General features: G+C 31.2%; 1 protein-coding gene across 1 annotated transcript in view; it reads left to right on the top strand.

The window, feature by feature from the left end:
• LOC143206511 (uncharacterized) overlaps positions 1-22153 on the top strand; it is a 128157-nt gene that overhangs the window by 91811 nt on the left and 14193 nt on the right. Inside the window, exon 6 of the mRNA XM_076419090.1 lies at positions 15589-15699. Within this exon, the coding sequence (XP_076275205.1) occupies positions 15589-15699 (111 nt within the window). The remainder of the gene's footprint in view (positions 1-15588; positions 15700-22153) is intronic.

Below are 22153 nucleotides of genomic sequence, written 5' to 3'. Positions count from 1 at the left end.
AAATCCATTTATATATTTACAATATTATTTTAACTAACACCCACTGGTCAGATTGAAGTCGTTGCCAAGCCCCAACAATACAAAAATAATATAATTTTGTCACATATACATAAAATTAAATTACGAACAAAACAAATCTAATTTGTTGCTCGGCACCGACTCCTAAGTGATCATCAACTGGGTAGTAGTAGCTGAATAAATAGGTTTAGGTAGCTGTTAAGCTAAAATGTGTATATATAGTAGAACATAAAATACGTAGGGTAAATAGGTTAAATAAGTTTTTGTTTATTTTTATTTCATTCTAACAACGATTATTATGTACCTATTTTATTTTAAAACGTTTTTTTGTATTAAAGATCTAAATTTAATTATTGTTTACTTTTTAGTGAGTTCCTTATTTATTTTTTGAAGTCGGTCCATTTTTTGGCTAAAATTATTTTAGTTAAACAATTCTTCAGGAATAAGATGTTGAAACGGAGGGGCTAAAATTATGTATCTGTTCTGTTCTGTTCTACAGAATCTGTTCGTTTTTTGAATCAATTGTAAACTTAAAATATTTATCTATTTAATATAACACTTGCCACTACTTGCCTATTAGTTGCATGACATAACACCTGTTTCAGGGTTATCTGTGGCCTGCTTTGGGTACCTTATAGTTTTGTAAAGTAATTTGTGGGTTTTAATTTACACCACCTGTGGATTGGCGGTACTTTCACTCATTGGTAATATTCTGAACTGGCTGTGTAGGTTCTAAGTTTACTATTCTCAAATTCCAGCAAAGAAACTGAACATTTGGTGGCCGTATACCATAGCTGCTTAAACTTTTAGTTGCTTACATTCTGGTTCGCCAGACTAAGAAATGTATCCGCAACTTAAGAATTTTCAAATTTCCGATATCCAATAGGTCATGGCTACGTTAACTTTTAGCAACTTTAGTCCTTCTCTGATACGCTTTGAACTAGTAATAGATCTATTCAAACTCCAGGTATCCACGGACAAGGGGTATTTTTTTATATTCTTTAAAATTTTGAATTCCCACCGGGAGTGGGTGGGTACTTGGTGGGTATCTTGGTGGGTGTCAGCAACTTCAAAGCTGTTATATCGCAAAAACTGTTTTCGTCGGTTCGCCTTTGTCACGAAAAGGGTGAAGGTGGCTCTTAGTAACTTCAGCTTCAGAACAATTGCCGATTCAACGTAAACTTCTCTTATTTATTTTAATAATTCCTTATATTCTGATTAAATTAAAGAATTAATGTATGCGTTATGATCTTCATGGAATAATACGCCAGTTTTGATTCGTTCAGAGATTTTTTTTAGATTTATTTATTACATTGTTACTAATCGTTGCTGGCTAATCTACAATTTGTCTTTACAATAATTTCTCTATGACGATTCCTCGGCTCTATCTTGGTCTCTGGCGTAATAATGCTTTTGTACTAAAGCTGCTCTTTTTCTATTAAATACACCTCTTTACACTACACTACATAAGATTAAATGTTTTGATTCTTTTGTGTCTGTGCCCTATTCTGGTGTTAACCAAGAGTTGTATTACTTCGATATTGATATAAGAATAAAATTCTCTTAATTTCCTGGTCGACAGTTGATATTTGAAAGACTCGGTATATTGGTTATTTGTGCTTGTGCAATCTAATTATATGTGAACTGCAAATGCAGAAATTTACTTTCGTTAATTTTTATTTTCCAAGCTACTGTCTATTTCCTTATACTCTCTGCCTGTTGTAGTTTTCATGTGGCTTGCTCGCTATTATTTCCAACAGCAAGAATAGCAGTATCGTCCACAAATGTAGCCATCGTGATCTTTTCGATTTGTGTAACACATGAGTAGAGTAGGTAAAGAGTTGGCCCCAATACACTGCTTTGTGTTACTCCTGCTATAGCTTCTTATATTATAGAGTAGGCTTCATCTTATTTGACTTTATACATTCCGACTGTAATGTATGATTTAAAGAGCTCAATGTATTGTTTTGGTAATATTTTCTGTAACTTATGAACAATGTTGTCATGCCATACCTTATCGGAGGTTTCTGCTATATCTAAGAATAGAGCTGAACATTCCTTTTTACCACCATAGGCGGCTTTTTCAAATACATCTATTATACTATACACATAGTCAGTTTTCGAGTGTTTATTAACAAACGCATACTGATGTGTAGGTATTAGGTTATTTTCTCTCTATAATCGCTTTTGTCCTTTTCGACAGGATCTTTTCAAATACCTTAGATATTACCGGTATTTTGTTTAGAGCTAAAAATACCTTATCGTTTTACATAAACAGTATTATTGGACGAATAAGTATTGTCTTATTACACTAATACTGGTATACTGAGGCGTATACTGCTTCTCTGTTCGTTTCCTAAAACAAATTAAAGCTTAAAATATTAACACTTAATACCATTTAAAAATGAGTATTTTAAAGTGAGTATCGTTCTATCAGTGTTTATCCAGCATACCGACGTAATATAGGTAGTTAAAATACGAAAATATAAAACTAATATGAATTTTATGTTAGGTCTAGTAAACATTTTAATTACACAATTATATTATTATTCATCACTTAGTCCACTAACTATTAAATATATTAAGCTATGCAAAGAAGTTTAGTAGAAAGATTGTATTATATAACAATGTATGCATACATATTAACTGATGATAAAAAGTTATGGAATAAAATCGAATAAAAACATATGTTATAATTTGTTATGAGGTTTCAAATACATAGCATAGAGTACCTTTTTAGAATATTTCATGTTTCGAAATATGTATGAGATGAAGAACTCTACCTAAACATCAATTCTTGGAATATATAAGATTCTTTCATGTCCATTATCACTGAAGCCATCAAAATCAGTTATCTGATATCAATTTTCAATTCAACAAATTTATGAGTGCATAAATAGCATCATGGCATTAAATTGAACCAGACATTGCCCTAAATCATATACCTTATACCTTATATAATTATTTTTGCCTTATCTATCGCTAACTTTGTCTATGAAACAATTGTATTACCTCAACAAAATGTAAATACAAAATTAACCTAAAAATTACATCTAATCACAACTGAGACTGTGGTAGGAAATATGTGGTAGTAAAGCACGCAAGTTGTGAAAACTATTAGGTTAGATTAGAACAAGGGCGCATGTGCGGTCCTAACCAATAGAAACTTGTATAGGCATGGATGGATAGGTTTTTTACTGTCGTTTAGCGAGACGCCATCGTGGTGGTCTTTTATAACCGGGAACCGAATGGTACCAATCCACCAGCGTTGCCAACCTTTGACTTTGATGTAGGTGAATGCGTGGTGGCCTAACACTTTAGAGTAGGTAGCGGTCGCTACACTGGAAATCATATAGTCTCTCGAAGAGTATCTTGTTGACGTAGTTGATAGACGAATGTTATTGTAATAAACGTTGTAGTACCTTGTATATTGTCAAAATAGTGACCATTATAATGTTTTTTTGAATGTATGTATTTTATTTACCTTTATTCTTTCATGTCCGTTATCATTGAAGCCATCCAAATCAGTTATCTGATATCAATTTTCAACAAACTTATGGGTGCATTAATAGCATTATGGCATTAAATTGAACCAGACAATGCCCTAAATCATATAACCTATTCGTATTGTTGCTATTGTTTTTGTTGCCCTATGCAAAACACTGATGCTGTACGGTTGCATCTAAATTTAACATAACACTTAATAATAATTCCCTAGGTGCAAAGTCAACAAAACGCTTATTAATACACTATTTGCACAGTTTATAATTTTCTGTCTATAATATGTTTCAACTAAGGGATGTCGGCAGCGATGAAAAATGTCGATATATCGGATAACCAACAAATAGCAATACCTCTTTTCACCACTATCGATATTTATTCATTCCAACTCTAATTTTCACTCAAAATACTTTTGAATACGGGGGGGAGGGGAAACCTCTTAACAAAAGTTCGATACGCCACATCAAAAGCTGTATCGAATTTTCGCTGCAGTCCTTCTTTTGACCTCAGAATTTTCTGATTGTGGGGGGGAGTGATATGTCAAACAAAAGGCCGATACTCGACTTCAAAAACCCTATCAATTTTTAATATCCATATTTTAATTTGAAACTCAAAATTCGATACATTCTTTTATACCTATCGATATGTTCTTGAAATAAATATTGAAAATTATTGGCCCTAAAGATATATCGATATATCGATATTTTTCTGCATCCCTATTTATACTAACCGAAGAGCCTATAAACCAGTATGCCAACGATGTATTAAAGGGATTTATAAAATTATATGTCCTCAAACAAATCATAAGATCATAAGCAGTCCGAGAACTGATCGATCTGTTAGATTAGTGGATATTTTATCCTTACTGATGATTTGGTATTCAGTTTTTTTTACGAAATTAAAACATTGGGTGGTGTAGTAGCTGCCACGATGTATATTGGATATTCAAATGAAGCGAGCATAAGTAAAGTGTAACAAAGTATAATAATAACAAGATAATAAAGTGTAACAATATAAAAACATAACTAACATTATAAAATTTCTTTAATACTTTGTTTGCTTCATTTTCAAAATTTCTCTTCGCCGTTCTCGGATTAAGCTATGTATCGGTTTAAATATAAGATTGAAGGGCACCTAATTTCGGTCTTTAGCAATAGATTACGTTTTCTGTAACGATAGCGGTTTTAAAGATAACTATTTAGTTATAAAGGTGGTATTATTCGTTTACTAGGTCAAAAGTTGCGCTTTAATATAGCGGTTAATTCAGAGGGTTATATTCTTTACTTCTAAATAGGGTTAACAGTTCAGGTTAATAGAAAATATGTGGTGTTTTGACACAAGTCAGTCAACGAAAATACTCATAATTAATCTTACGATAACGCTACGCAATTAGACATTAACGATAAAACAGTTTTAAACCATTTAACATATAAATTGAAAAAAAGATCCCCGGTCTGACACATAGATGGCGCTACTAGAATTAAATCCATATGTTTTTAAGTTAGCCCTAACCCTCAAAAGATGCCTGTATAAATTTGACATCTGTCGGACCATTAGTTTGTGAATTATAGCATTTTGAATGAAGCAACTTTTGTTATTGTAAAAAAATGGGTAAAAAGGGTAACTAAAAACTTGGACGTTTGGGTATGAGAAAGCTGTGTGCAAAGTGGGTGCCGCTAGAGTTCACTTTTGTCCAAAAACAACGACGAGTTGCTGATTCGGATCAGTGTTTGAAGATGATCAAGCGTAATAAACCCGAGTTTCTGCATCGATATGTGACAAAGGATGAAAGATGGCTTCATCATTTCACTCCGAAGTCCAATTGACAATCATCCGAGTCATACGAAGAACCCGCTCTAAAGCGTGGGAATACGCAACAGTCGGCTGGCAAGGTTTTAGCGTCTATATTTTGGGATGCGCATGGAATAATTTTCATTGACTACCTTGAAAACGGAAAGACCATCAACAGCGACTATTACATAGCGTTATTGGAACGTGGAAGAAAAAAGAAGTGCTGCTTCACCAAAAACAATGCATCCTATCAAAAATCCATAACTTGAGCTTCGAATTGCCTTCTCATCCACTGTATTCTCCAGACTTGGCGAATGAAGAGGTGATCGACGAAACTGAGGCCTGTTTTGAAGCAAAGGATAAATTGTACTACAAAAATGGTATCGAAAAGTTGGAGGGTCGCTATCATCAGTGTATCATCCTTGAAGGGTATTATGTTGAATAAAAAAAAACAATTTTGCCAAAAAATATGTTTTACTATGGTAGGCCGGGGACATTTCAATTGACCTGTTGCATAAGACTGGATATCCAAAGAAGCTCTATACCTGAATTCTACTTGAATTAGCGGTGAAATACTTAATGGACCGGTTTCCCACTTGTGAATCTTTTTTGAAACGAAATCGAGCTATTTTTAAAACCAGTGAGTACGGGCGATGAAATATGCTTTAGGTAGTATCACTTTGTTCATTTTTTCGGTCAGAAATATTCGGAAGTTGTATGGAAGCGGAATGGGGCTTTTATTAGTAAATTGACAAAAATAAAATCGACAGATACTGGTTGGAAATTTATATGAATACATTCGATTTTGAACATAAAAAATTTATTTACTTTTGCTCCAAATCATTTTATGAATGAATATATATTATGTATTGGCTTTCAAGTAATTTCAAGTTAAATATTCCGTGAATGTAGTTTTTTATTTTAATATATTATTCAACTTTTTGACGAGTTTAAATGAGTTCTAAAAGCTTTAGTCTAGTGAGAATATGACCAAAACGGACCTCTGGGAATGCCTCATATATTCCAAAAACGAAAATTGTCGTCAAATATTCGTCCCCTTCTGTTAAATTAACTATATATGCCTATCTGGTTTTTATAGGTCTTCGGTTTTAATATTACCTCTCGTCTTACCGGAACGATACTGTCACATATAACCATTACTATGAATTAAGTTTCTGTTATTACTTGCTCTTGTCATATACCTGAGTTGGCACAAGATAATAAACTGTAAAATATAAAGTAAAATTATTGGTAGGTATATCTTAATTCTACATGCAATATTCTCAAAAAATAAATGAAATAATAATAAAATATTCTTTAATTAATGAAATTTTTATAGAGTTATAATTAATATAAAGCAGGACCAACCAATTTTGTTACTGATTGTTTCAATGGTTTTTACCTATCTTACAGGCTAACTAAAAGCGATATTTTGGTAATAAAAGAAAGATAATGGAAAGGTGTATTACTATTCAAATTTTTATAATTTGTAGATTTATATATAATTATTTACCGATAAAAAAACATAACTTGGTAAGGATAAATTAAAATGGCGTAGTGATTAAGCAGTTCTTTTGCTAAATTGTAGAAAATTTTAGCTAGCCAGAATGTTAGAATTATAGTACTTATTCGAAAAACATATATTCCTTAGCTCTTTGTGTATCTCTTGATGTGTCTAATTATAAAAAAATTAACAGAGCCATAGAAAACCTTTCAGGTTATTATATAATTAAAATTAAATTGGAAAAAATAGAAGTCATCCTTGTCTAAAAATGTAGTTTCAAGAAAAACTAATTTAAACTTTCGGTAGTTAGGAATTCGGGAATTGTCTGCGGCACGACAGACTTAGTTGTTGCGTCACAAAAGTAGATATAATTGTAAATTAATGGAAATTTCAATTTTTCTTTCCGGTATATATTTTCTAAAGCCTACATTTAGAGAATGAATAAACATATAATTTTAGAAAACCTAGTCAGGTCTTTTTAAAACTACTGAAATGTGTTCTTACTTGTTAAGTTTCAACTTTGCTACTTTAACATTTGCAAAGATGAACCAATTAGGAAAAGAATCTGAATCTAAAAGTATTTTAAAATGCAAATATATATATTTCACTACTCAATATTCTATAGTCGTAAAAGAGAATTACTGGGTTTCGTTAGATTAAAATCTAACTTGATTTTTTATGAATTGAGGGCATAAAAACATATATTTGATATATGTAGGGTAAGGTATATATATATATATATATATATATATATATATATATATATATATATATATATATATTAAATATATATATATATATATATATATATATATATATATATATATATATATATTAAATATATATATATATATATATATATTAAATATATATATATATATTAAATATATATATATATATATATATATATATATATATATATATATATAGGTATATATTAGGTATATATTAAATAGAAATATAAACTCTGTTAGTAAGTAAGTAATTTCTTCTCTTGTATTCCTGTAAATAATAATATATATGAACACAAATGCTTTATATAAATAATTGAATACGTACCAGATAAAAGCAACGCTAAGTCATACATATCCTTAATCTAGCTAACTTGGGGTGTTTCTTCCTTACTGATTGTATTTTATATTAGACACACAAAAATGGCATCGTAAACAAACTGAAACAAATAATCGCGTTATAGAAATGACCCAATCAAATACAAATGTCTCAGGACAATGTACATGAACATATACATGTTTAGAAAGAATCCAAAAATTGAGAGATATTGGCTAAAAATTTGAATGCGTACATCCTATAGCTCAGGCTGTGCCCCGTCGTAATACTGTTGATTCCTGTCTCTCCATAACACCCTTATAGTAAAGCAGGCTTTAAAATAGGCTAGTTAAACAAATTTAAAAAATGGCCACATTGAATAGTGTTTTAAATTTATATGAATAAATTCGACTTGAAAAGTATGATGAATCCGAAAATACTATTCTTCAAGCTTATAATTTTTATATTTAAATAAAAATCGGATTTGCAATGGATTAACAGTGTGATACTGCATAATATAAATTAGTTGCCTTTTTTTGTATAGTATAAATTAAGAAACGTCCGTAGTGGGGAAAAGAAAAAAACGCCGCTAGTACTTGTACGTGTTTCGTGTCGTGTGATCGACAGTTACGATAAGGCGCCTTTATCAAACAGTATGGCGTTTGAATTCCGATAATAGTTTATTCGAACTAATTATATATTTACGTATCTTAATATCCAAAGTATTTGATATTATGCAACGCACCTATTACCGTAAACGTTACTTCGACAGAAAATGTATACTATTCGACCGAATAAATAATGGCGTTGTGACATGGAATGCGTTTATAAGAAAACTATTGGTGGAAGCAAGGTGGCATTTAAGACATTTTTTAGAACGGTATTGCATGGTAATTTACTTAATGAATGTGTAGATTCATTAGGGCCCTATAAAAAGGAGGATATAGAAACACAATATATGAAATGATCTTAAAGATATATTTTAGTAATAGGCTAAATGACCATTTAACAACAATTTTATGTATCCGGAGTAAATGTTATTTCTTAAAAACATATCAAACTAATCGAAAAACAAATTATAAATCGCGAAATACCCCAAAGATGTGAACCAGCCAGTATAGTTTCAAAATCGGTAACTTATTCACAGTAATAGAATCATTCTAATGTAAGTATTTACTATTTTAAGCATATTTAATTATGTTTACAAGAGCAAATAACGTAATATTGAGGTAAATTACACTGTTGATAACATTTGAGGGTGGACCTTATTTATTTGTTTAGTATGTATGTGAGTCCCTAACAATGTTGTTCCGTTTTCAGATAGCAAATAATATATGTTATATATTATGATAACTATATTTAATATAATTTGACTGGATAAGTCGTACAGGTATGCATAAAGTTAACAGGTCAAATGAAAAGTCCCCGACCTGCCATAGTAAAACACAATTTTTTTGCCAAAATTAGTTTTTTTTTATTCAACATAATTCCATTCAAGTGTCATAAACTGATTATAGCGACCCTCCAAATTTTGGATACCATTTTTGTAGTACGATTTGTCCTTTGCTTCAAAATAGGTCTCGATCGGTTTCGGCGATCACCTCTTCATTCGACGAAAATTTGAGAATGATATGAGATCAGGAAATAGTCGCTGGGGGCCAGATCTGGAAAATACGGTGAATGGATGGATTTTTGCCATCGTTTTCACTGACTTGTGACACGGTGCATTGTCTTGGTGCACTTTCTTTTTGTTCAAACGCGGCCGTTTTCGGCGATTTCGTCCTTCAAACGTTCCAATAAGTTTATGTAATAGACGCTGTTGATGGTCCTACCTTTTTCTAGATAGTCAATGAAAATTATTCCATGCGCGTTTTCCCAGGCTTTGGAGCGGGGTCATCGTGTGCAGTCCACTCGGATGACTGTCGATTGGACTTCGGATTGAAATGATGGAGCCACATTTCATCCATTGTCACATATCGATGCAAAAAGTCGGGTTTATTACGCTGGATCATCTTCAAACACTGCTTCGAATCATCAACTCGTCCTTGTTCTTGGTCAAAAGTGAGCTCGCGCGGTACCCACTTTGCACAGCGCTTTCTCATACCCAAATATTCTTGAATAATATTATATACACATTCAGTTGCTATCTTTATTGTGTCTGTTATTTGTCAATTTAAATTTACGGTCATTCAAAATCATTTTGTGGATTTTTTAAAGGTTTTCGTCGGTAACAACCTCTTTTGGGCGTCCACTGCCTTCACCATCTTCGGTGCTCATTTCACCACGTCTAAACTTAGCATACTAATCCTTGATGGTTGATGTTTGGGGCAGTGTCCGAAAACTTGGTGTCAAGCCAAGTTTTTACTTCAACTGCATATTTTCCCTTCAAAAGACAGTATTTTATCAACATGCTAAATTCCTTTTCATCCATTTTTCTCACCATAACAAAAGTTGTTTCACACAAAATGATAATTCACACACAAATGATCCGAGAGCTGTCAAATTTATACAAGTATATTTTGAGGCTCACGGCTAACTAAAAAACATATTATTTTAATTCTAGTAGGACCATCTATGTCTCAGGCCGGGGACATTTTAATTGACCTGTTATTATATGTTTCTAGATGATTCGAATGCCATCTAGACTAGAGGAAGTGAATTGGCAAAAGATAGCTGAAAAGATAGAAGTGTGTTACACAGAACCAGAAATGCTGTAGACAAAACAATATTTAATAGAATTAGCAATCAGAAAGATGAAAAGATTAAGGCATATAAACAGAGTTGCTTCGAGAAATATGTAATGAATGGGTTCGACGCAACGATGAAAAAGCTGAATTATTCGCAGAACATTTAGCTAACGTATTTCAACTGAATGGCATAGAATCTATGCTACAACAGATAGAAATAAGGTTTGTCAGGTCGATATAGCAGTAAATCTGATTTCTCCAATGGAAGTTGCCACATAAATTGACAACAACCTCAGTCCTAAAATGATTCCTGGTATTAATGATATTTCACATGGTTTATTAAAATGCTGCCACGAAAAGCAACAATCAAGTTGTCATATATATTCAATGCCTGTTTGAACTTCACTCATCACTTGACGAATGTCCGATTCCTCAAGCAGAATCAGCTAAATACCTCGGAATATATCGCGATAGTAGGTTAACTTGTAAAGACCATGTGAGACAAGAAGCAGCGCCAAAATCAAGCAACTGTACTGGTTAGTCGGAAGATACTCTTAACTTGATCTAAAATAAAAGAGATTGGGTTATCAGTCAATCTTAAAGCCTATTTGGAGGATTTCCTTTAAAGTCTGGTTTCAATGGGAGAATGGAGGCCAAATATGGGGTTGCCCTAAAATATCAAACCAACTGGTAATGCAGCACACCCGAAATAAAGTTTTTTTTGACCTGGAACCAGGAGGGGGAATCCTGTTCCGGTCGGGAAATCCCGCAGGAATATGCGAGTTGGACTGGTTATGTGGAGACTGTCTCTGGGCTACCCATTAAACCCCACCCAATCAGCTGGTTCAATGACCCTAACTGAAACTTCTTACTGTTAGTAAGGAGGGTGTCCGCAACCGGTAATACCTTTAAGAGGCACAAGTTCCAGACAAGAACGCGGCGTCGTTATCACACCACGCAGCTTGGGGCAACTTGGGGCCCGGTTGATAAGCGGGCACAGCAAATTAACAATACCTTGACCTTTATGGAGGGACCTTTAAATGTGGGAATTCTACCTAAACTTGCGATCGAAGAGGTGGCCTGGGTTTTCTGTGGGTTGACCTGCAACCTCCAGGAATGTAACCACTGGACCGTCTCATCGAGTTGTTTTTGGAGTCTGCTTTGGATGTGCGGTGCTACTTTGGTAGAAGCAAAGTAAGCAGTGTCATCTGCGTAAAAAGCTGCCTCAACTTGTGGTCTCCGAGGGATATCTGAAAGAAAAATATTAAATAGAGCGGGTGCCAGGGGGAGCCTTGTTTAACTCTTGCCTTGATGGTTTTCCGGCTAGAGAGAATATCTTCAATCTTCACCTGGAACGATTGTCCTGACAGAAATGATTTGATAAGAGCTATTGGGTCATCGGGTAGATCTAATCGGATGCATTTTGCCACTAAGCCTTCGTGCTAAACCTGGTCAAAGGCTTTGGTTAGGTCCAAAAAGACCGCTCCAAGTTTTTCATGTCGGTTAAAAACACAGTTGATTGTGTCGGTGGGCCTGATGGACGGCTGCGAACCCAAATGGCTCATCTGGAATGATATTGTTTGTCTTTGGCTGATGACTTTTTTGGGGACAACTATGATGAATGCATGTTTCTATGTGGATGCAAAGTATTGCAGCCTCAGATTGCCGTTGATGATACCACTTAGTTCGGCGAGCTGCTTTTAGGGAAGGTTTTTGAGTTGGGCTATCGAAATATTATCGAAACTCGGGGCCTTTTTGTTCCGCCGAAACAAAGTTTTACGATTAATTGCGAATGCTTATAGCTACGTAACTAACGAAGAGCTGCACAATGATCTCGGGGTAAAATGGATAGACGAAAGCGAACCAAACCACACGAATTAATTTAGTGTATAAGTGTATTTTTAAGTTGAGCTTAAATAGATTATTTTTATCTAATTTGGGAAATATGTGATATATTAGTCCCGTACACGCCTTGCTTGTATATTAATGCAAGTACAAAAGAACAATAGTAATAAATTAATTTGTGAATTAAGATTGTATTAATCATATCGAATGTAAGTTGTGAGAGTAAAAAAATAGGTGCTTTAATAAAATGATTCACCATATATTCCCGTCCATGGTGAACTATTTTGTTGGTGAAAAATGCGCCTTAAGATATAGTTTTTTAATAATACCAGGAGCTAGTATGAGATAGCCATAATTTAAATACAATTGTAAAATGTCTTTTAAAGTTTATTAAATGGTATATCAAATTGCTTCTACGTGAAAGGCATAATAGTACGTTAAGTTATACGATCTTTAATTGTAATTTAGTCATAAATAAAAAATATGGAATGTTTACTAAAAGTTAATTAAAGTATAGAAAAAGATATATTACTTTAAATCATGTTCTATATTAGTATCAAGAGATTTAATTATAACTACCTCATTTGTGTATGTACCGTAAAAGTGTAGAATTTTTTAAATTCTATCAATGACATAAAATAAGTTGAATAGCGTTTCTTATATCAGACTGACTTATGAGTTTATGGCATTACGATTTTACAGATTTACTTATAGTATAAACCTTAATAGACTAAATTTATATTTTATAAATGTAGTCAGTGGAAACAGTTTACATTTTCTTTTAGCGAGCCTTTAATTGTTTTTCTAATTTTCATATCAATAATTATTCCCATGATAATTTATCCAGAGCTATAAAACAAACTATCTATTGCCGGCTTGGTTAGTGCAGTAGTAAAGGCGACAGGGTTGCTATAGTTGTTGAGCAAAGCCTGCTGAAGCGTGGTCGTAAATTTGTGTTTAGAAGTGTTTTCAACTGTGATGCCCAAAAGGCAATAGTACAAAATCCAACAAGGAAAATGATCCCTAAGTAACTAGGCTGGGTAAGATCGCTTGTCATTTGGCATGATCTTTAAGTTGGCTAGTTGGTAGGCTTAATGCCGAGGACCGTGGTTCGGAACCCACGTTAACCAGTAGGTCCAATTTAGATTAACCCTAGTCGGTATGAAGAAGACTTTGAAATGTAACAAAAAAGCTTTCTATTTTTAGTATATTATTTGCATGTATTAATTCCCTGAAAAGAAAAATTTTTTTGGGGTATCTTTTTAAATGGATGTATATCCGGCAAGTATTTCAGATATTATATCTATATATATAGATATAGATATTATATATATATATATATATATATATATATATATATATATATATATATATATATACCTATATATATATAGGTGGGACCCGTTTAAATCTGAAAAATAGCGCATCACTCTGTTTTGGAGACGAATCTTTAAATGTTTGCAATGTAATTTAAGAATCGAAATGTACTTTAAATTACTGTGGTCCTGACAATTTTATTTTAAATTTTATGCTTATATTAAATAGTGAGGCTAAATATCCAATCATATGTTTATCCTTCCTAAATATCATCCGAATATTTGTTTTTGATCGAGAATGATTGGAAACTAATTTACGAATGCATTAAACTCTGTATAAAACCCTGAGTAAGCACCCCCTTCCAAATATAAAGATAGTCTCAATCCCCTTATGTGATGTCATGCAGTTGCCCTTGTACCAACGTGAGAGTATCAGAGATTAGTGTAAGATCTATAGACGTTACAGTTTTAGGCTGGCTCAAATAAAATACTTTATAGAACTTGGCATTGCTCTAGTATTCTAATTACTTAACTAAAACACAATAGAAAATTTCTTTCAAAGATTTTCAATCATTGTTCCTCCACATTTTCTTAATTGCTTAGTTACGGCTATAAATAGTATTGTTGTGTTTTGTGAAAAACGTTGTTATTAAAATAATAATAGCTCATTTCAGACGTACTAATCACAATTTATATTAAGCTCCCATAATAGATCACTTTGCTATGACTAGTTTTCGAATCGATCAAAGCCTTCTCTGTCTTTATTGAAATCATCGTATTATATTCTAACCACGGTGCCATCAAAGATACCCTATAGCCATTGCCACTCAGCCCTTGCCACATGACCTACCTAACTCTAGCCCCCACCGTAGTGGTCCAGTGCCATCTCTATGCAGACAACCATCATTACTGCACGAATTTCAATCAGTGTGTGTCATTTTTAATTGTTTTAAAATTACATAGTCATACATTTTAATAATGTTTTGCTACCCGAAAAACTTGTTTGCTGCTTGTAAAGTATTGGAAACAGTATCTACACGCTTTCTCGTTTTTTTTTTTCACTAGAAATATGTCACTGCAAAGATGTGTTATGTTAGTTAGTAATTCAATATCTTGCAGCAGGGAAAATATGTTGTTTACAGCTCCACAAAATACACAAAATAGAACATAATAATATACAGAGACCAATTAAGACGCTTTGATATTGAATATGGTTATAGAAGTATATTTAAATACCTAATCTAGAGGCTTAATTTATTACACTATAATGACATACTGAAATTGAAAAAAAGAAACCAAAATAAATCAAAGTTCAAGATATTATCAGTCGATTTATTTACTAAGCTACGTAGAAGAACAAAGAGAAAAATTATTTGTCATAATGCGGAACAATAAACATATTCCAGCCGTACCGCGTTATTTTCTCATATTCGCACTGCAAGATGCATTTTAAAGGTGTTTCAAGAAGGAAATTGCAACACGGTGTTCTTATTGTTGAAATATCACGCTTTTCAGAACCGAACCCTTTCGTAACAGCTCTGTTTGTTTTTTTATAAAGAAAGAGACATGGCGTGTATTGAAACAAGCTGATTATAGTGTTTCGGCTTAGACCAATATAGTTTTCTAGTAATGCCATGTTTCAACTCCGTATTTATTCTAGTATTTCAATCCACTCCGCCGGTAATTTAGGTATTAAAATTTCAAATACCTGTTTGCGTTTTCCAATAACAACAACGCAAAAAAATAATTAAAAAAACATCATGAATTTGATGGGTTAGTCTGGCGCTAAGTGTTTTTTAAAATATTCATGAACGGCGGCTTTAGGTGGTGTTTTATTTTTTTCTTGCCACTCTTTCACTCTATATATTTTTATTTGCAGTTCCTCTTGGAAAATTCTCACCTCACTGGATCTGAGCTACAATTATCTTGACAGCGTGCCATTTGGTGCTTTAAAGGAGGTGAAAGAATTACAATGGCTGAATCTGCATCGGTAAGTACCTAAGTAGATTATCGTTGATTTTTTTGGTTAGATATCGATTTGACATGAAAGTAATTTAAAAAGAAATCTGTTTAACCGTTTGGTTGTTATCTGAATAATTTATAATATTTTTTTGAATGTTTCTAATTGTATTTTTGTATGAAATACGTAAATAGAATATATAATATAGTAATATTTGTCTTCTTTATGGCGGTAAATAAAGTGCTAATTTTGTTAGTTGAAAAATTTGCAATTATACTAAGTCATCGACATTAATTCCGAATATGACACTGCTCGTAATTTTTCTTCCTTCTTGTTTTTATTATAACTAGTGAACGCCCTGTGATGCAACTCCGATCACTATTCTAGTCTCTCACATAATAGAGTGATATCAAAGAGAATAATACTAAAATATGTTAGATCACTAAAACTTGTATTCACAGTATTTTCAACATCATAAATACATTTGTTATGTAACATTAATTAAAATAGTAAATATTTGTATATTAAAACATTAAAATATATGCAAACCATTTCATGAACTGATGTTTAACTAAGTCAAATTTTAATTTATTTAATTTGATCTAAAGAGGCTGAACGCATATTTTTGTAAGACATTAATTCATACACAGATTTTATTTCAATAAATTATTATGGATATATAAAGGAAGTTCAAAAATTACATATTAACATAAATATTTCATATTAATTTCTTATTATTTTAGGTCTAATTTTCCTAGAGTTATCTGTATTGATTGTTTTATTTAACTAATTTAGGCCGTACTAGAAGAAGTCTAGTTTTATCTAGCCTTACTATTAACATAAACTAGGATTTGTTCGTCATTAAATTTCGGATTCTTACCAATAGACAGCCACAAACAAAAACTAAAAATCTATTTCCTGAACAAAAATGGAACTTACTACCAAGTTAATTAATAATTTGCTTGTATTTATAGAGTTTTATATGATTGAACGTTTGTATTTTAAAATATTTTCATGATCATTAATTTTACAGTGTGTTAAACTGTTGTTTTTCAATAAAAAAATACAGTTTTATAAAAACATTGAGTTTTTTTGATAAATGTTTTCGATTATTTCAGTTTCTTTTTCATGCTCAAAAACATGAGTAAATTTACTCATATGTATTACAGCTGCTATTACACAGTTTTGAAAGGCAATTCCGAATATAGTAAATGTTTGTATATTAAAACATTAAAATATATGCAAACCATTTCATGAACTGATGTTTAACTAAGTCAAATTTTAATTTATTTAATTTGATCTAAAGAGGCTGAACGCATATTTTTGTAAGACATTAATTCTACACAGATTTTATTTGAATAAATTATTATGGATATATAAAGGAAGTTTAAAAATTACATATTAACATAAATATTTCATATTAATTTTTTATTATTTTTGGTCTTATTTTCCTAGAGTTATCTGTATTGATTCTTTTATTTAACTAATTTGGGCCGTACTAAAAGAAGTCCAGTTTTATCTAGCCTTACTATTAACATAAACTAGGATTTGTTCGTCGTTAAATTTCGAATTCTTACCAATAGACAGCCACAAACAAAAACTAAAAATCTATTTCCTGAACAAAAATGGAACTTACTACCGAGTTAATTAATAATTTGCTTGTATTTCTAGAGTTTTATATGATTGAACGTTTGTATTTTACTATATTTTCATGATCATTAATCTTACAGTGTGTTAAACTGTTGTTTTTCAATAAAAAAATACAGTTTTATAAAAACATTGAGTTTTTTTGATAAATGTTTTCGATTATTTCAGTTTCTTTTTCATGCTCAAAAACATGAATAAATTTACTCATATGTATTACAGCTGCTATTACACAGTTTTGAAAGGCAATTCCGAATATAGTAAATGATTGTATATTAAAACATTAAAATATATGCAAACCATTTCATGAAATGATATTCATAAATTTGAATGGCATTTAATTAAATCCGACTTTTTTCAAGTTTTATTAATTACCAAAGTAATGATAAGTTTAAACTACTTACTACACTACTAAACATTATATGAAAGTAGTATAAGTAAAATTATTTTCAGAACAGTAAAGCCTTTGCATGACTTTTCTTTACTTTTATGTAATTAATAGGGAATAATAAAGGAAGTAATGCATGCATTTATATTATGAAAGAAAATATATGAATAAATCATTTTCAATTGCATTTTAGCATTTATATAAAATCAATAACGAATAAAATTAGATCCTTTAATTTTTTTTTGTATAATTTATGTGTAATTTAATTTAATTTGTACAATTTAGAAATTTATATTAAAGGAGCATATTTACATCATTAAATGGACTATTGATTTTTCAAAACTTAGGTCCATAAAGCAAATAATCAATATAATTGAGTCAAAGTTAAATTAATAAAATATCCTATAGTTATATATCTTATTGCATTAATCGTTAAAAAATACTTTATTATTTATCAGTGGTTTAAATTATTTCCAATGACTACAATTTGTAATTCATTCATTTTGTCCTATGTGTTCCATCTGTGTAAATCAACTACTGCATATTTCCATTATTTAATTTATTAACGGACTTTGAAAAAGTTGGAGGTTCTATGTTCGGCTGTATATTTTTTAATGTATGCTCGCCGATTTCTCCGTCTATTGTGGACCGATTTTCAGAATTCTTTCTATGTTCGAAAGAGTGCATTTCTGAGGTGGTCCTATTGAAACCAAATCAGGATCTATTGAGGGAGTGGAGTTTTCAGATATTTTTTATCTAAAATAATCAGATATATCGGTATAATGTTATTGCTGAGCTGATTTGACGCAAAATCGGAAGTCGTTCAGTGCAAAACCAGTCGGTTTGCTTTCTAAGCACTAAGCAAAAATATCATATAAAACCTCGTAGAAATATAGTAGACAACTGCTTCTATGGTGTAATGGTTAAAGCGTTTATCTCCCAAACGGAGGGTTGCGGTGGCGGGTTCGATTCCCGGCAAGGACAATAACTTTTTGTTGAGTCTAGTTAAAACATTTGTTAAATCACTTAAGCTAGGTAGCGGACTCTGGGGCCTGAGCCGCTCCTTATTTTCAATCATTGTTTCTTTATTCCTAGTTTTCCTCATACGAGCTGTACATTTGCTTGGCCTACCCATTGTAATATTACATAAAATAACTGCGTAAATTATTGAACGAATATCTAACACTAAATAGGGGAAACTACAATATTTTTAACAAAAAAAATTGACCCGCCTTCAATAAATAAATAAGGAGCTATAAATTAAAAAAATAATCAAACTCAGATTTTAACACACAAAAAAAAATTAATATAAAATATGTACCTAATAATCGTTGTAATAGCTATATAAAATTAAACAGAAACCTCATTGGACCTATCTACTACACATATTTTATATTATTACATATAAATACAATAGATGAATAGTTTTAGCTACCTAAACCTATTCATCTATTTACATTATTATTTCAAGTATTACCAGTCAACTACTAACAGATCATTTTGAAGTGGATGCCGAGTTCCAGGTTAAATTTTCTTAAAAACATTTTATGTATTCGTATAGTCATTATGTTTTATCCATATTTTTCTTGTAAACATATATTTCAAAAGCGATAAACACATCAGGATGATTAAAAAATTATTTTATCTAAATTTATAAATTAAATTGCACCGTTCTTTGCTTATTTATTCTATTCTACGTTCTCACCCCTAAAAATATTTTATCTTTAAATTGCCTTCTATGGCCATTGTTTTTACAACAACCAGCAGTATTCGGTTAGTGCTTTATTAAGATATGCATTTACTAATAAAACCTGAAATAAATGAAGTTAATACCATTAAAATCATTAGAATTACACTTGTATAATGATATACTATGTCTCCAGAACCGTAATTACTCTTAGTCCTTAAGGAACAACAACTTTTCTACGATGTTTTCTCTATTCACCAGATACCAAACTAAACCAAGAGCTGACTTAGAAAATATCCATAGTACCGACAAAGATTCTTGTTGTTTCTCTTTCACAATTGTATATACCTCCCGATAACTTATCCTTTCTACAAAAAATGTAAAATATGATTCAATTAACTGAAAAAATAAACAATATAATAATAATAATAATAAATAATTATCCAAAAAACACTAACACGGTTCAAAATTAAGTAACTTGTTTTAATAATGTTGTAGGACACTCACTTTTCGTTTTGATATCAGGGCTGTCAGGTTTTGGGTTTAGTTTAGCGCGTTGACCAGAGCCTGAAATAATTGTTTATATATTTTGTCACCGATCTGAAGGTTATTCCTGGTTGGTTGATTGAGGCGCATTTTCTTTTATTAGAATTCATTTATTTGTAGCGCTAAATCTTTTAGGCCCAAAGATTCTGCTTCTTCTTCAAAAAGGGAGTCAAAATTATCGCTAAGCTGATTAATTTATAGAAGAAAATATTTAAACATATTGAAGTATATCAATAGATATTATTTATATATGTTGATTGCCTGATTGATCAAAATATTTTCCGTAATTCTCTACAATTATTTTTACATGTTACATCTTTCTGCCAAAAGAGCGACACAGTTTTGAATGAACGATTCAGCAGTGAATGTTTAGATTAACAGCGATATATTCATCAATGCATTTTAATACTTACACACATACACACTAACTAATATTAGTCAAACCATACTGCAGTGATGTGAAGAAGTGGCAATCAGATGGTATTTTATATGGTGATTGCTCAACCAGTAAGTTGCAGTAGAACTGTCCATTCCAGCTGTAATAGCGCATCTTTCACATACAATCCTAATATGGCTTATAGAGTCTCTTACTAGATATTGCTAGTGTTTTTCCAACAATGTTTCGTTCAGCTTCTTCATTTGACGCCATTTGCAGTAATAATTTTGTTCGGTTTTAGTAACTGGGAATATTCTAGATCCTACTGAGCCAACCATTTACACATCAAGGTATGACATGGTATGATATGATGTGGATGACTATTATAGAAATTTCGCTTTTCCTTGCTATTCATAATGTGTCATAGGAAACTCAATTTGGTGTTTCTTCTAAAGATCTCGAAATCGTTGGGTTATTATTATTATTATTTGAACTCTTTGATTCTCCATGCCATTCTTTGTCAATCAAATCAAAATAACCACCTATAAATCAATAAAACTAAAACCGACAAATGTAATATAATATAAGGAAGCAGCATCACCATAAGATAAGGACAGTGTTTTATGCTTAATATTTTATTTTCAAAAGTAATTTTAACTAATCATTAATGTCTTATATATACTGAATGACTTATTATTATTGAATACAAAAATTATTATGTTATGAAAATGAAGATTAAAACTATCGTATTTTATAGTTGCTTATATAACACTTGTCAGCGAGAGATATCGTTAATCAAAACACATATAAGCGCCTAGTAAAAACTGGAGACATCTGTATTTCAATTTGCCGTATATATTAAGGAGTAGACCGAATTCTATTTATAAAATTGTTAAAAGTAAGCTTAGGGGAGAGTAAAGATAGAAGAGATTATAATATTACTGCCGAACTAGGTAGGTCAAAGCACAAGCACAGGCATTTTACTGACTACATGAAAATAAAGAAGGATTTTGGGTGAAAAATTGTATCGATATAGATGAAAATAATTTTTGCGAAATTTCAAAATATGACGTGAACTTAAATATTCTCTTGTGTATCTCGTCGGCTATGAAAGAAATACAAAACTGTACAGCTAATTGGTCAGATATTTACAGTGAAAAGCAACATTACCTCTAAAATAGAAAACAATGAATGATACAATAGATAATAAGGTCACTGTTATCTATCTTTTCTAAGTGATAAACTTTCATTGTACATTTAAACATTAAGTAATACATAATTTCCTTTTCAGTAATATTAATTAACATATAAATTGACTTATCTAAATAAATACATATCAAAATAATATTAATATTAATAATTCCATTGAAATCTTAAAAAAGTGCCCATAATGAACAACCCAAATAGTCTTTAATGAATTAATAGCTGGTAAATGGCATGGTAAACAGCATTTTTTAAGTGACAGATTGACTGTTTTATGTTAATCTCCTTCTCAGGAAAGAAGTTTGTATATTTTGGACGTGCCCCATTAAAAGCAGCGATATTTAACGGAAATTCAATTCATATTTTCCTTTCCCTTTTACTTTTGCTTCTCCCATAAAAAGATGTTTAACTAAGTCAAATTTTAATTTATTTCATTTGATATAAAGAGGCTGAAAGCATATTTTGAAAGACATTAATTCATACACATATTTCATTTGAATAAATTATCATGGATATATAAAGGAAGTTCATAAATTACATATTAACATAAATATTACATATTAATTTTTTATTACTTTTGGTATTATTTTGCTAGAGTTATCTGTATTGATTCTCTTATTTAACTAACCTAATATCCTGC

Source organism: Rhynchophorus ferrugineus, unplaced genomic scaffold, assembly GCF_030347505.1.
Source record: "Rhynchophorus ferrugineus isolate W39M unplaced genomic scaffold, kcgeb_rfMv2 rfM1, whole genome shotgun sequence".
In the NCBI taxonomy this organism is placed as follows: domain Eukaryota; kingdom Metazoa; phylum Arthropoda; class Insecta; order Coleoptera; family Curculionidae; genus Rhynchophorus; species Rhynchophorus ferrugineus.
Note: the sequence above shows the minus strand (reverse complement) of the source record. Positions and strands in the feature narration are given on the sequence as shown.